Raw genomic sequence first — 14,554 nt, forward strand, 5'->3', positions numbered from 1 at the left:
AAAAGCTTTTCACAGTGATATAGTTTGACTGTATCCCCACCCAGATTCCCAATGTCTTCAGTCTGTTTTCACCTCCATCTAACTGTAAAACACATATGCTAGACAATGTTAACAGACTGATTTGTTTCCTTCTATACTTTTCTAGATGCTCATAAATATGTATAAACCAAAAACATATCTAATGTTCTGAGTTTTTAAAAACAGGATAATACCATACTATGTAATTTCCTTTCTAAAATTCTCACGGATTTTTTTCCCCAGAGATTAAACATATAGCCCCAACTCATTTTTACTAATGACTGCATACCATTTATAGAAAAAATATAACATTTTCAACTCTTCACCAAGCCATCCATACTTTTGGCTATTTCCAATAATTTTATAATAAATTTCAATACACATAAAGTCTTATCTATTTAGTCACTAATTTCTACAGAATATATATCTAAATGAGTAAACCAATGGTTATTGAACATTTTAAATGTCAATGCATAGAAACAAATCATTTTACCAAAAAATTACAGCAATTTATATTCCCATTTGGAATGAAAAAGAATGTGGATTTCTCCAAACCTTAACTCTTAGCTAGCACACAATATAAGCTACTTTTCAACAGCTGTCTACCTGGTAGATCAAAAATAAGTCATATTTTCACTTAAAATTATGTGTCCCCGATGGGTATATTAGAGTGGACTTTATAAACATTCATTACTTGCTTGCATCTTTCTTCCATTTATATCCTTTGCCTAGTTTTGTATTCCTTTATTTCTCTTTTTCTCACCAACATGAGGAACTCCTCATATATTAATTTTATCAACACTTCATTATACTTGCGGCACATATTTTCTCTTGGACTATTTTTCTTTTCTATTTTGAGGTGTGTCTTGCTATTACTAATTAGTATTCATACTGTGAAACTCATCAACCATTTATGTATGGCTTCTGGGCTTCCCCTCTTACCTAAAACCTTGCCTACCTTTAGTTTACAAGGCTCTTTCCCCAACGTTTCTTCTAATATGTTAATGGTTTTATTTTTGCAGTTACCATTATTTCCCTGTGAGATTTATTTCTCTTTATGCTGTAAGTTAACAGTTTTAATTTTCTTCCAGATGTTGAATTAGTTATGACAACACCATGTAAGCCACTTCTTTGTAATGAACTGAAACACTAATTTTAAGTGAATAGGCAGATATGTATACATGAATCTGTTTTTAACCCTTAATTATGTTTTACACAGAGACCATTCTTTTCTGAGTCCACTGGGCAGTATTGTGATCAGTACGGTTGTAAAATAAAACCTCTCAGAACTTTCCTTGCACTCTCATATATTTATACTTCCACTGGTCTTTAAAATAGTTTGATCCAGTTTGCCAAAGAAACAAACAACCAGCCACAGGATTCTGATTGCGACCACCTAAATTTTATATCCTAATTTGGGAGACAGTAATATTGTGATGATACTAAGCTTTTCAACAGAGGACGATGCCATGCCTTTTTATTCATCCTGAATTACTTTACGTCCTTGTGATAAAATAATTTTCAGCAAAAAGGTCTTGTCGTTTTATTTTGTTTGTTTGTTTTGTTGTTGTTGTTGTTACATTTATTCTTCCTGCTTTAAATTTTCTTACTACACAGAAGTCAGTAGCCCAGCAAGACTTCCAGATCACACACGAATAAGAAAGCATGACATAACCCAACCATAACAAGGTAGTACTTTGAGGATGGGGAGTGGTGTTAACTCCCTTGGTGGTCCCTTTTTTCATTTCCCCTTAAACATAATCAGAAAACTCTCAAGAGTAAGCTTTGGAAAGCTAAGTAATCAAGGAGCACAGCCTAAAGCTCAACCCAATTTCCTGCTTCCTGACTATTTTCAAAACTAGACTATCCACTCAATCTATTCAACTCTCCCTTGAGTACCTACTTAGCTGAACACTTCCTGACCAGATGGCACACTTTTGACTGATAGCATCATTGATCCTTTCTGTCAGTGGGCTGACTGTTTAGGTGGTTTCCCATTCTTACCTAAATCAGTTTACACTCATGAAACAGAATCAGTTTCCTCTAGAGCCCTTCTTCTTTTTGAGTAGAGTTACTATTCTTAATTGCTCCCATTTTAGGCTCTTGCTCTGCTGAGATGTTCCTGGAGTCGGGTAAGTTGCTAATTCAGCATCACCAAATCACATAACCCAAACACAGCAGGCTTTTTAACTTAAAATTGTAAAAACTGGTATATTTTCTAGCACATGTTTAGAAGAAGCAGTAAATAAAAGAATCTTGATCATCCAGCTCTCTTTATTTACTACTTTTTTATTTACAAGAAACATGACTTTTATAAAGTGATGTTTTAAATCTAAGGTTCAGGTTTTATTTACTTATGCATTTTTTGGCAAAGTAATATAGGAGGAAGAATCATTCAGACTTTCATTAGTTTGAGAGGGAAAGTTTTAGACTGTATCCTTCCAGATCCACCTCAGAAAACACTGGAAAAACCAATTTGCCCTGACTTTGATGTGATATTCATTTACTGTCACACATATTTTTAACTTCCTGGATATATTTTAATTTTTTATTAGATTTTATGTTTTCTAAGACTAATTATTTCACTTTGTATGTTTAAAAGCATTAAATGTCAGGTCCATCAATGAATATGCCAAAGCTTCACTCATAGGAAATTTTGATTGCAAAGTTGTTTTTCTTCCCCTATAAAATATCTTTTCAAGGAAGGCTGCCCAAAACATGGAGTCCAAAGGAATTACAACCATATTATAATATTATTTATATAATAAATACCAACACTCTGCTAGATAAGTATGGGTTTCTTTCAACATAATTTAATCTTTAACTTTCATCTAGAAAAAGTTTTTAAAATGTTCCCAAATGCATGTCACAAAAATGCAATGTTTCTACCTGTTCTTTGACTGAGGCGAGGATGGCAGAGGTGGTTTCTGTTTCAGAGCCATCCCCGTTGGAGGTGTTTAAGCCGGGGCTCAGGGAACTCGTTTTCTCTGAGGCTGATGAAGGCTGGTCTGGGACAGGCATAGCTCCTGCAAGGCAAGAGGACACGATCAATACAATCAAATGTTGACACTAAACAGGTACAACTATCAGACCACTCTAAAGATACACACAGAAAAAAAGTAAAACTATGAGCTGCTGAGAAAGACCAAGACATAATTATAGAGGGGGAGTAATATAGTAAATTAACAGTACAAGTAAATAGAATGCTTTAACCTTTTATCAACCCCTACCAAATTCCAGAACATACTCACACCTTGTGTTTTGTCTTGAGGTAAATGGGGAAAGAAATGATGAGAAGGAAGGAGGGGAGATTGTAAGAGTAAAGCAATAAAGGACTATTGAGTCTAAGAAACTAGTCCAACTACAAATTTATGGTAATTTTAGGTAAATTTATTACCTGACTATTGGTATATGTGGTGTTATTATATGTTTCCTCCTTGGTTCTTGGCTCATATCTCCTATAGTCCCTGTCGTAGTCTTGTGATGGTGTTGGGTGTGTCAGGTCTCAGGAGCAGGCCTCAGAAAGCAATCTCTCTGACCTTCCCCTCCCTCCTTTGACCTGCTCTAAGGCAAGACTCTAATCCTCGCTGCCTCCTTTCTGGTTATGAGGTCATAAGACCCTCATTCCACAGAAGGTCCTGCCCCCATGCCCTGGGGGAAAAAATGCTGATGTCAAGAAGCCTCCATAAAACCAGAGGACTGGGCTGGTAGAGCTTCTGGAGAGCTGACCACGTGGAGGTTACTGGAAGGTGGCACATTGGGAGGACTTGGAAGCTCTGTGCCTCTTTCCCCATAACTCGCCCTATGCAAATCATCATCTGTATCCCTTGTGGTATCCTCTGAAATAAACGTGTAAACACATGTGTTTCCCTGAGTTCTCTGAGCTGCTCTAGCAAATTAATGGAATCCAACCCAGGGATGGTGGGACCCCCAGCTGAAGCCTGTTGGTCAGAAGTTCTGAGGCTTGGACTTGCAGTTGGTGTCTGGGGGGATGAGACAGTCTTGGGGACTGAACCCTCAACCTGTGGGCTCTGACACTCTCTGAGAGTAGATAGTGTGGTAGATCGTGTCGGACTGATAAAGTAGATAGTGTCAGAACTGAATTAAAGGACAGCCAGCTATGTCTGCTGCTTGGCGTGTATGGGAAAAAATCCACACATTTGGTCACAGAAGTCTTCTGTGTTTGTTGTCGCTGTGTGAGAGCAGAAGAAAAACAGAGTTTGAGAGGGTTTTCCCCAAAACAGTATATTTCCAACTCAAAAGAAAATCTATCAGACATTCCCCTTTGTAAGAAAACCATACAGAAGCCATGATTAATAATTTACCAATAATTAAAGAGATACCTGAATTAACATAAGAAGCTTAGTATTGTGAAATACAGTCAATAACTAATCTACTCCACAAATATTTACCAAGTTCCTAGTCTGTGACAGACAGCAGACAAAAACTGGCAAGGCCATTTGCCACAGTTGATTTTGTCTGAGTTTATTTATACAAGAAAGCAGAAACTCAAATAATATTAGACCCAATGCGTAAATGGATGCGTATGTACAGGTTAAAAACAACATTCTCAGAGTTGTTCCTATTATTCCTGCACAAACAAATGAGATTGCTGTGGTCTGAGTGTTGCTGTCTCCCAAATTCATATGCTGAAATACTAATACCCAACGTGATGGTACTAGGAGGAGGCGCCTTTGAGAGGGGAAGAGGTCAAGAGGGTGGAGCCCTCATAAATAGGATGAGTCCATATAAAAGAGGCCTGAGAGAGACTTCTCAACCCTCCCACGATGTGAGGGCACAGCAATAAGACATCATCTATAAACCTGAAAGCAGGCCCTCCCCAGACACCAAGTGTGCCAGGCCTTAATCTTGTGTTTCTCAGCTCCAGAACTTCAAGTAAATTTCTTATAAGGAAATTTGCTTATAAGGACCCAATTTATGGTATTTGGTTACTCTGGTACCCAGAGAGCCACCATGACCTTGTATTGCCACCTCTCTACATGTCCATGGGTTCACAGGGGACTCTATGCAAGGTGATACGATTTGACTATGTCCCCCTACAAATCTCATCTTGAATTGTAGCTCCCATAATCCCCACACATAGTGAGAGAGACCAGATGGGAGGTAATTAAATCATGGCGGCAGGTTTTGCCCATGCTGTTCTCATGATAGTGAATAAGTCTCATGAGATCTGTAGCTCAAATGAACTAAAAAAGGGACTGAAGTATTTGTTACATGTATCATCTAGCAATGATCAACAAAGAAAGCAATAGTTAACTGAGGGTGATATTTACCAAGGCATTACAAAACCCTCATCTCAATAAAAGGCTGAGAGTAAATAGAAATTATTTTCTTGCCTAAAGCTATTATATTACACATTCCTCCAGGAACCAGGATTGTGTAAATATTAAAATATATTTTCTATTATAGCATATCTAAGCATCCTGTGATTTCCACAGTAGCCTCTGCCCTATGTTTTTACCTATGTCTAGTTAATAATTTAGAGATATGCAAACCTAAAAAGGCCCCATTACAGAATTTTACTTAAAATATATGTTAAGGAAAGCAGTCATCCAAATTTCTTATTGAACATTTCATCTAATTTTTGATTTAATTTTATGAAGTACTTACAATAATATCACCAATGGGGATTGGAATAGCGCTGGAAAAGTAAATCTGTTACAAACAGAGTATGTGAAAAGGAATAATAATATCACCACTGGGGATTGGAACAGCACTGGAAAAGTAAATCTGTTATGAACAGAATATGTGAGAAGGTTTGGGGAAATAATATCAACAAAACAAAATTTGAGCAAAGAGTGAGAATCAGATTAAATATGATTTGGCAAAATGCAACCATAGCTAAAAAGTTTAAAGTATTGAAGGTGATGAATACCAACAGGATGAAAGAAAGAGATTTGCATAATTCTGGTGGTGTGACATAATAAAGTATATTTATGTATTCAACATGCTTTCTCATATGGTTTTCTTATTTGATCAAATCTCTTAATTATGTAGAATGTAAACAAGCAGTTCAGCAAATATTGTGCCCAGATAAAGAGTGGAACCTATGAATTTCCACCTAGGGAAGGTTTCAGAGACGGTGGAAGACAGCAGAAAATAAGAACGAAAGACAACGCAGCTCTTGTGTGCACAGTCACCTCTGGTCCCCGAGACAGCTGCCGTGAGCTTCTATTGCCACCTCTCTCCATGTCCATGGGTTCACAGGGGACTCTATGCAAGGTGATATGGTTTGGCAATGTCCCCCCACAAATCTCATCTTGAATGGTAGCTCCCATAATCCAAACATGTAGCGAGAGAGACCAGGTGGGAGGTAATTAAATCACAGAGGCAAGTTTTGCCCATGCTGTTCTCATGATAGTGAATAAGTCTCATGAGATCTGATGGTTTTAGGAAGGGCAGTTCCCCTGCACATGCTCTCTTGCCTGCCACCATGCAAGACATGTCTTTGCTCCTCCTTCACCTTCCGCCATGATTGTGAGGCCTCCCCAGCCATGCAGAACTGTAAGTCCATGAAAACTCTTTTTCTCTATAAATGACTCAGTCTTGGGTATGTCTTTATTAGCAGCATGAGAATGGACTAATACACAAGGAGCACCTCATGCTGAGAAAGGGGGAGTCTTACATATTTTAAATTACCATTTTAATTTTTGTTTCCTTTACATTTTATTGGGCCCATGTTAATTCAGGCTCTGAGCCAGTATTATTATCAACATAGTTTTGCCAAAGAAATTGTTTAAGGCCCCAAAGTTATTAAGTTACATAAGTGGGCCCGGAACTCAGGCTTTCTGCCTTTTAATTCCTATTTCAATGTCCTTTGATGTGTCAGCCTATTTCCCGTAACCTGTACTGCCTCCTAAATGCTAACTCTACTAACTAATTTTTATAAAATGTAACTCTTTAAAAGCGTAACAGTGACCTGTCATAAAAAAAATATGGGATTTAAGAGGCACTGAATCTAGGTTTCTCCTCGGGCACTTGACAAGTGTGACCCACACAGTATGGGGAATAATTAGGCCTGTTTATCTACCTCCTTTCTCCTTACAGCAATAACAGAAAGAAGTGGAATCTTCAAGGCTTATTCCACCATACAGAGCTACCGCTACCTAAGGCAACCTCCATTCCTGAATGCAAATGACTTGGAATAATTTCCATGATTCATAATTTTTTAAATCCAAATTTAATTTAACTATTGGTCCTCACTGTGTCTGGACAGAAAAGACAATCACCTTCCAGTCACAATCTTGTCAGCTCAGGGCACACAGAAGAGAGAGAGGAGACCGCAAAAGACCTGCCCCAGTGGATCCCTGGCTGGCCTTAGGGTAAGTATAAAAAGTGTTAAGCCTCTACTTCGCAGTAATATAGCCAAATACTTCAGTCTTAATCACAGCTAATCTACTAAAAAATAGTATTTAATCTGTGCTAAATCCAGGAAATCTGGAAAGGATAGAGAAATAAAAAGCAAAAACCAAGAACAAAGGAAGAGCAACCACCAGGAATTCTGCCATTCCAGATAAGTAAAATTATTTTGACTGGGATTTTGGTGATTTATCATTTTTAATATAACTTATTCTGTATAATGATTTTTTACATAATAAGGTACTAATGCAAGGTTTTTGAATTTCTTTTGGCTCAGCAACATCTCATGAACAACTTCTTATATCAACAAACATTGCTCTACAGTTTAATTATAATGAATACTTAGTATTCAATAATCGGTGTATGTTGAAAGTTATCTACCTGTCTTTTATATGTGATTTTTACTTCAGTTTTACACCTATAACATATTCAATACATGGGTTCCCAGCAGTAGAATTGGTAAAATAAGGAATCTGTGCAATTTTTGGCCTTTTGTTAGCCAAAGTCCTGCTGCCAGGCTGGTCCAGTCTACCTGCCACTGTAAAGGTCATGAGAATGTGACCTCACCACAGCGTTAACCACACGATCTCCATTATCCTTTCGGGCTTTTGCTAACTTGATATATAAAAATATACCTTTGACTTTGTTTTTATTTGACTATGAGTACAGTGTACATTTTGCACAGATTTATTCATCCTGTACAGCACTTCTTGCTACCCTTGAAGTGGTTACCATATAAGAAGTCTTCCTACACACAGTAGAATTATAATCTGCAAATCCCAAGCTGCATTTCGGACAGGCCCATCTTCCACATGAGAAAAAGAGACAGCAATGAGGGAAGAACAGCCCTAAATTTTGGGTGGGTTCTTCCAGCAGAACTTGGTACCAGCAAGTCCTATGTCCAGAAAATAATAAAACAACAATATTAGCAGTTTCAGGGTGCAAGTCACACTGCTCTATCCCCACACATGTATGAGCAGTGTTACGGACAGAACTGTGTTCCCCAAATTCATATGCTGAAGGCTTAATCCCTATGTGACTGTAATGAAGATGGAGCCTTTAGGAAAGTGATTAAGGTTAAATTAAGGTCACAGAGTGGTGGAGACCTAATATAACATGACTTGATGTGCTTATAAGAAGAGCAAGTAGCATCAGAGGTCTCTCTTCCCCTTTGCATACACATAGACAGAAAGCCGTAAGTAGGCACAATGAGAAAGTACCGTCAACCAGCCAGGAAGAGAGGTGGCCTCCTGGCACCTTGATCTTGGACTTCTGTTCTCCAGAAATATGAGAAAATAAATTTCTGTTATTTAAACCATTCAGTCTGCAGTATTGTGTTATGGCGGCACAAGCTGACCAATACGAGAAGAGTTCAATTTTCTCAACTTTCTTTCCCTTAATTCCCCTGTGGGCTGGGCGCGGAGTCTTGGGAACTGATAGAAGCAAGGCAAAACATCTCTTGGTAACATCTTCATCTAAAACGAATCACAGGTCTCAGGAGAAGGCATATGTCCCAACTTTGCTTCAAATCAGCATACCAGGATAAAGCAAAGCTTACAAAGGGATGTACCGCATTGTATGAAATAAGCCCACAGAATAAAACAGTATCTTAAACACATCCATAATACTACCACTTTCATAAATGATGCAATACAAAATTCAGAAAAATTATTCAGTATGACAGTAACAGCAAAAGCAGGTAGGCCCTGCATGCCGAGCCTTCTTCTCAGTTTGAACTCTTATAACCATAAGTAATTAAATGTTATGATGTCCAAATGAATAGTGTAAATGTTTCTTTCCCAAATAGGAGTCTCTATAAATTTACATTACACTTGGCCACATGCTAGAATCTTAACTGCATTTTGGAAGGCCAAACTCTCTCGCCATCAATGCAGAGACAATATTCAATGTCATATTTTATTGACATCTATCACACATACACAAACACACACACAAATTCTTACTTCGTATTTGAACTTGTTCTTTCTTTAGTTACTTCTGCATCGCAACTGATGACTTACACATCAAGACATGGTCATCTTCAACAAAATAACTGATGATGTCTGCATCACACAACCATCCAATTAAGTGACACACCCAGCATTCTTGTGTCACTGTTACTTGGTGGTCTCCTCCTCTCCAATTTGCCAGTAAGTTCCTTTGGTCATTTATGGCTTTTGCTCCTTCTTAGCTGCCCTCCCCTCTCTGTAAGCCATGACCTCTTATCCTTCCAATTCTCCTCTCATTCTGTCACTCTTGGGGTCCTAGGGCCTTCAGGCTCTGAAGTCACATGCTTCAAATTCCAGCATTTCCAAACTCCAAGCATGCTGTGGGAAGCTAGATATTTCATTAGTTAGCCTTGCACTATAGCAGTCCCACCCACACATGACTATCTACATTTTAATTAAAATAACATTAAAAAGTCAACTATTCATATTTCAACTGCTCAATAGCTAGAAATGGCCAGTGGGTACACTATTAACTGTGAAAAGTGGAAGATCTCCATCACTGCAGAAAGCTCTACTGATGGCCCAAGTCTATGCCCAGTAGTAAACTCTCTGATGTAATCTTCTATTCGCAGCTGAATCCAGGCAGGACAGGTCTTGAGACGTGGTCAGATTACCAGGATAATTGGAAGGGAGAACTGGTGGGACACCTGAAAGATTCTATGTGGATGTGAGCCACAGAGAGAGGAGTCCAGGTGAGTCCAAGGGCTTGGCCTGAGTCATCAGCCAAGATGTTGGTCATCAGCCAAGATGTGGGTGGAACAGACTTGAGGCAGGGAAAGGCAACCTTGCCTGCAAACTTTCAAACTGAAATCTACCTATGACTCTTCTGTGCTGCTGACATCTGGGCAGCTGAGCTCTCTGGCCAGAAACCACACTCTGATGTCAGTCAGGGAATTTAAAGATTGACAGCTATTTATGACGAACTCACAGCTAATATCATACGGAATAGTCAAAAACTGGAAGCATTCCCTTTGAAAACCAGTACAAGACAAGGATGCCCTCTCTCACCACTTCTATTATAGTGTTGGAAGTTCTGGCCAGGGCAATCAGGCAAGAGAAAGAAATAAAGGGTATTCAATTAGGAAATAAGGAAGTCAAATTGTAACTATTCGTAGATAACATGATTGTATATTTAAAAAACCCCAGTGTCTCAGCCCAAAATCTCTTAAGCTGATATGCAACTTCAGCAAAGTCTCAGGATACAAAATCAATGTGCAAAAATCACAAGCATTCCTATACACCAATAGCAGACAAAACAGCCAAATCATGAGTGAACTCCCATTCACAATTGCTACAAAGAGAATAAAATACCTAGGAATGCAACTTATAAAGGATGTGAAGGACCTCTTCAAGGAGAACTACAAACCACTGCTCAACGAAATAAAAGAGAACACAAACAAATGGAAGAACATTCCATGCTCATGGATAGGATGAATCAATATCATGAAAATGGTCATATTGCCCAAGGTAATTTATAGATTCAATGCCATCCCCATCAAGCTACCAATGACTTCTTGACAGAATTGGAACCAAAAAAGAGCCCACATGGTCAAGACAATCCTAAGCCAAAAGAACAAAGCTGGAGGCATCACACTACCTGACTTCAAACTATACTACAAGGCTACAGTAATCAAAACAGCATGGTACTGGTACCAAAACAGATATATAGACCAATGGAACAGAAAAGAGGCCTCAGAAATAATGCCACACATCTACAACCATCTGATCTTTGACAAACCTGAAAAAAAACAAGCAATGGGCAAAGGGTCCCCTATTTAACAAGTGGTGCTGGGAAAACTGGCTAGCCATATGTAGAAAGCTGAAACTGGATCCCTTCCTTATACCTTATACAAAAATTAATTCAAGATGGATTAAAGACTTAAGTGTAAGACCTAAAACCATAAAATCCCTAGAACAAAACCTAGGCAATACTATTCAGGACACAGGCAGGGGCAAAGACTTCATGACTAAAACACCAAAAGCAATGGCAACAAAAGCCAAAATAGACAAATGGGATCTAATTAAAATAGAGCTCATCAGAGTGAACAGGCAACCTACAGAATGTGAGAAAATTTTTGCAATCTACCCATCTGACAAAGGCCTAATATCCAGAATCTTCAAAGAATGTGAACAAATTTACCAGAAAAAAACAACTCCATCAAAAAGTGGGCAAAGGATATGAACAGACACTTTTCAAAAAAAGACATTTATGCAGCCAACAGTCACATGAAAAAATGCTCATCGTCACTGGTCATCAGAGAAATGCAAATCAAAACCACAATGAGATACCATCTTTGGTAACAACAGATGCTGGAGAGGATGTGGAGAAATAGGAATGCTTTTACACTGTTGGTGGAAGTGTAAATCAGTTCAACCATTGTGGAAGACAGTGTGGTGATTCCTCAAGGATCTAGAACTAGAAATACCATTTGACCAAGCAATCCCATTACTGGGTATATACCCAAAGGATTACAAATCATACTACTATAAAGACACATGCACATGTATGTTTATTGCAGCACTATTCACAATAGCAAAGACTTGGAACCAACCCACATGTCCATCAATGATAGACTGGATTAAGAAAATGTGGCACATATATACCATAGAATACTATGCAGGCATAAAAAAGGATGAGTTCATGTCCTTTGCAGGGACATGGATGAAGCTGGAAACCATCATTCTAAGCAAACTATCACAAGGACAGAAAACCAAACACTGCATGCTTTCACTCATAGGTGGGAGTTGAACAATGAGAACGCATGCACACAGGGCTGGGAACATCACACACTGGGGCCTGTCAGGGGGTGGGGGGCTGGGGGACAGAGAGCATTAGGAGAAATACCTAATGTAAATGTCGAGTTGATGGGTGTAGCAAACCAACATGGCACATGTAACAAACCTGCACGTTGTCCACACGTACCCTAGAACTTAAAGTATAAGAAAAAGAGTAATTGTCTTATATATATTATAGTATATATGTATATTTTATATAGTATATATGTATATATAGTAGTATTCATATATATATATATATATATAAAATGGAATACTAGTCAGCCATAAAAAGGAATGAAATAATGTCATTTGCAGCGACCTGGATGGAAATGGAGCCAATTATTCTAAGTGAAGTAACTCAGGAATGGAAAACCAAACATTGTATGTTCTCACTCATAAGTGGGAGCTATGCTATGAGGACACAAAGGCATAAGAAGAATACAACGGACTTTGGGGACTAGGGGAAAAGGGTGGGAGGGGGGTGAGGGATAAAAGAGCACATATTGGGTACAGTGTATACTGCTTGGGTGATGGGTGCACCAAGATTTCAGAAATCACCACTAAAGAACTTATTCATGTAATCAAATACCACCTGTTCCCCCAAAACCTATGGAGAAAAAAAAAAAACAAAGACTGATGACTTCTAAACATTGCTTGTCAAATCTTGTTTCCCCTCCTGTTCCTTTTCTTCAGGAAGATCCCTTTTTATCTTTTACTTTAGAGTAGCTAGAAACATTTATGACTCTTCTCTCACTTTCTTCTTTTACCTTCAGCCACAGACTTCAACTCCAGAGACTCTGATGTTAACTACCGTGACCTCCTGTGCCCCCCCACACCAAACAAACAAGCAAAGCCTGTTACAGCCATACTTAGCCTTCTTTCCTTCTCTCATGTACATCAAAGAAATGTCTTCCATTTCTTCCAGAGAATACCCCCTTCCCTGTTCTTGCTCCTATGTGCTAAAACGCAAATGTTTGCAAAATAGAATTACTTTTGGCTTTACTTCCATCATTAGGCATTACTTTCATAACGTGCCATTACCTTATACCCAAGTGAATAATGAAATAAGGCATTAGAACATCCCAAGTATTATTATTTAAATATATATAAATATGAGCTATTGAATGTTTTTAAAATTTGCATATTTTAACATATTTTATTTTTAAAATCTTCCACTAAACAGGTGACATTTTAAAGACTCCTACTACGTATAATTGAAGAATAAGCACAAACATATTTTTATGCATATTAGGGTACACAGAATGTGTGGATTAGTACAAATTAGCAACAGGAAGAACAGTATTGAGTACCTCATTTGTATAATCACTCACTTCATCGAAACTGCAATTCTCTACTTGTAACTGGTATGTCGCTACCAAGAGAAATAGGCATCACGTCATTCTTACTCAGACGTGCTCTGCACATGTAAAAATATATTCATCCCCTTCTCACTTTATAAAGAGAAATCTAAAGTTATCGCTTATCATAATATAAACAATATAATAATAGTTGTCAAAACTACAAACAATTAGGGCAGAAACTCAATCTGTCTTGGTCTATGTTCAATTTCCCACAGCTAGCTCAGTATGTAATATATAGAAGCTGGTTAATAAATATTTGTTGAGCTAATATATGAATGATTAGAGTAAAATCAATAATAATTGTTTACGAGAGCATGTAACATAAATACAATGGGCTTTGCATAAGGAGAATTGCTCTATGTGGCATTTGAAATGATACTCCTTTATTTCAACTCAAGATAGCTGCTTTTCAGTAAAAGCAGAAATAGAATTCAGAATGCTAGGACTAGTTTAAGACTTTTGCTTCAGTCAACTATCTCAGAATGATGCACACCTTGGGTAAGTGGCTTCCAAGGAAGCACCATCGATCAAGTAGGCTTCCAGAACCTGATACTTGCAACCAACAGCTTGCAAATAGAATCTGACAAAACATATGGAGAAGATCATTCAAGGATGGGAAGCAGCGCCTTTAAGCCATAGTCAGAACATGTAACCACAAGGGCATCAGCAGACAAAGGCAGGAGGCAGAGGAATGTTCAGTTCCACCTGAGAAGTTGGGGGTGTGGCATCAGGTCTTATTCATGGAGTCGGCCACACAGGTCATTTGCTACTGTAGTGGAAGATGTGATGGCTGGATGGTGGAGAGCTGGTGGGATCTCAGTGTTGAGCTCATGTGTCAAACACAAGGGGATGATCATTCTATCTCTGTGTTCAGAGAGGCAGGAGCAGTGGGAGAGTTAACATAGCTTGGTGGGTCAGGAAACCCATTCTGTATCCTTGCATGAGCTATTCATCATTGAGAAGAATGGGATCATCCTGAATATCACCACAGACTTAATGTCCACCTGA

The 14,554-nt window shown here is 38.3% G+C and overlaps 1 protein-coding gene across 3 annotated transcripts in view; it reads right to left on the bottom strand.

Moving 5' to 3' along the window:
• CTNND2 (catenin delta 2) overlaps positions 1 to 14,554 on the bottom strand; it is a 943,187-nt gene that overhangs the window by 758,803 nt on the left and 169,830 nt on the right. For all 3 annotated transcript variants that reach the window (XM_010356592.2, XM_030927650.1, XM_030927649.1), the window contains exon 2: positions 2,908 to 3,044. Coding sequence is in view for 2 of the 3 variants with exons in the window: in XM_030927650.1 (XP_030783510.1) it covers positions 2,908 to 3,044 (137 nt within the window). In the remaining variant the exon portion in view is untranslated. The remainder of the gene's footprint in view (positions 1 to 2,907; positions 3,045 to 14,554) is intronic.

Source organism: Rhinopithecus roxellana, chromosome 3, assembly GCF_007565055.1.
Source record: "Rhinopithecus roxellana isolate Shanxi Qingling chromosome 3, ASM756505v1, whole genome shotgun sequence".
In the NCBI taxonomy this organism is placed as follows: Eukaryota; Metazoa; Chordata; class Mammalia; order Primates; family Cercopithecidae; genus Rhinopithecus; species Rhinopithecus roxellana.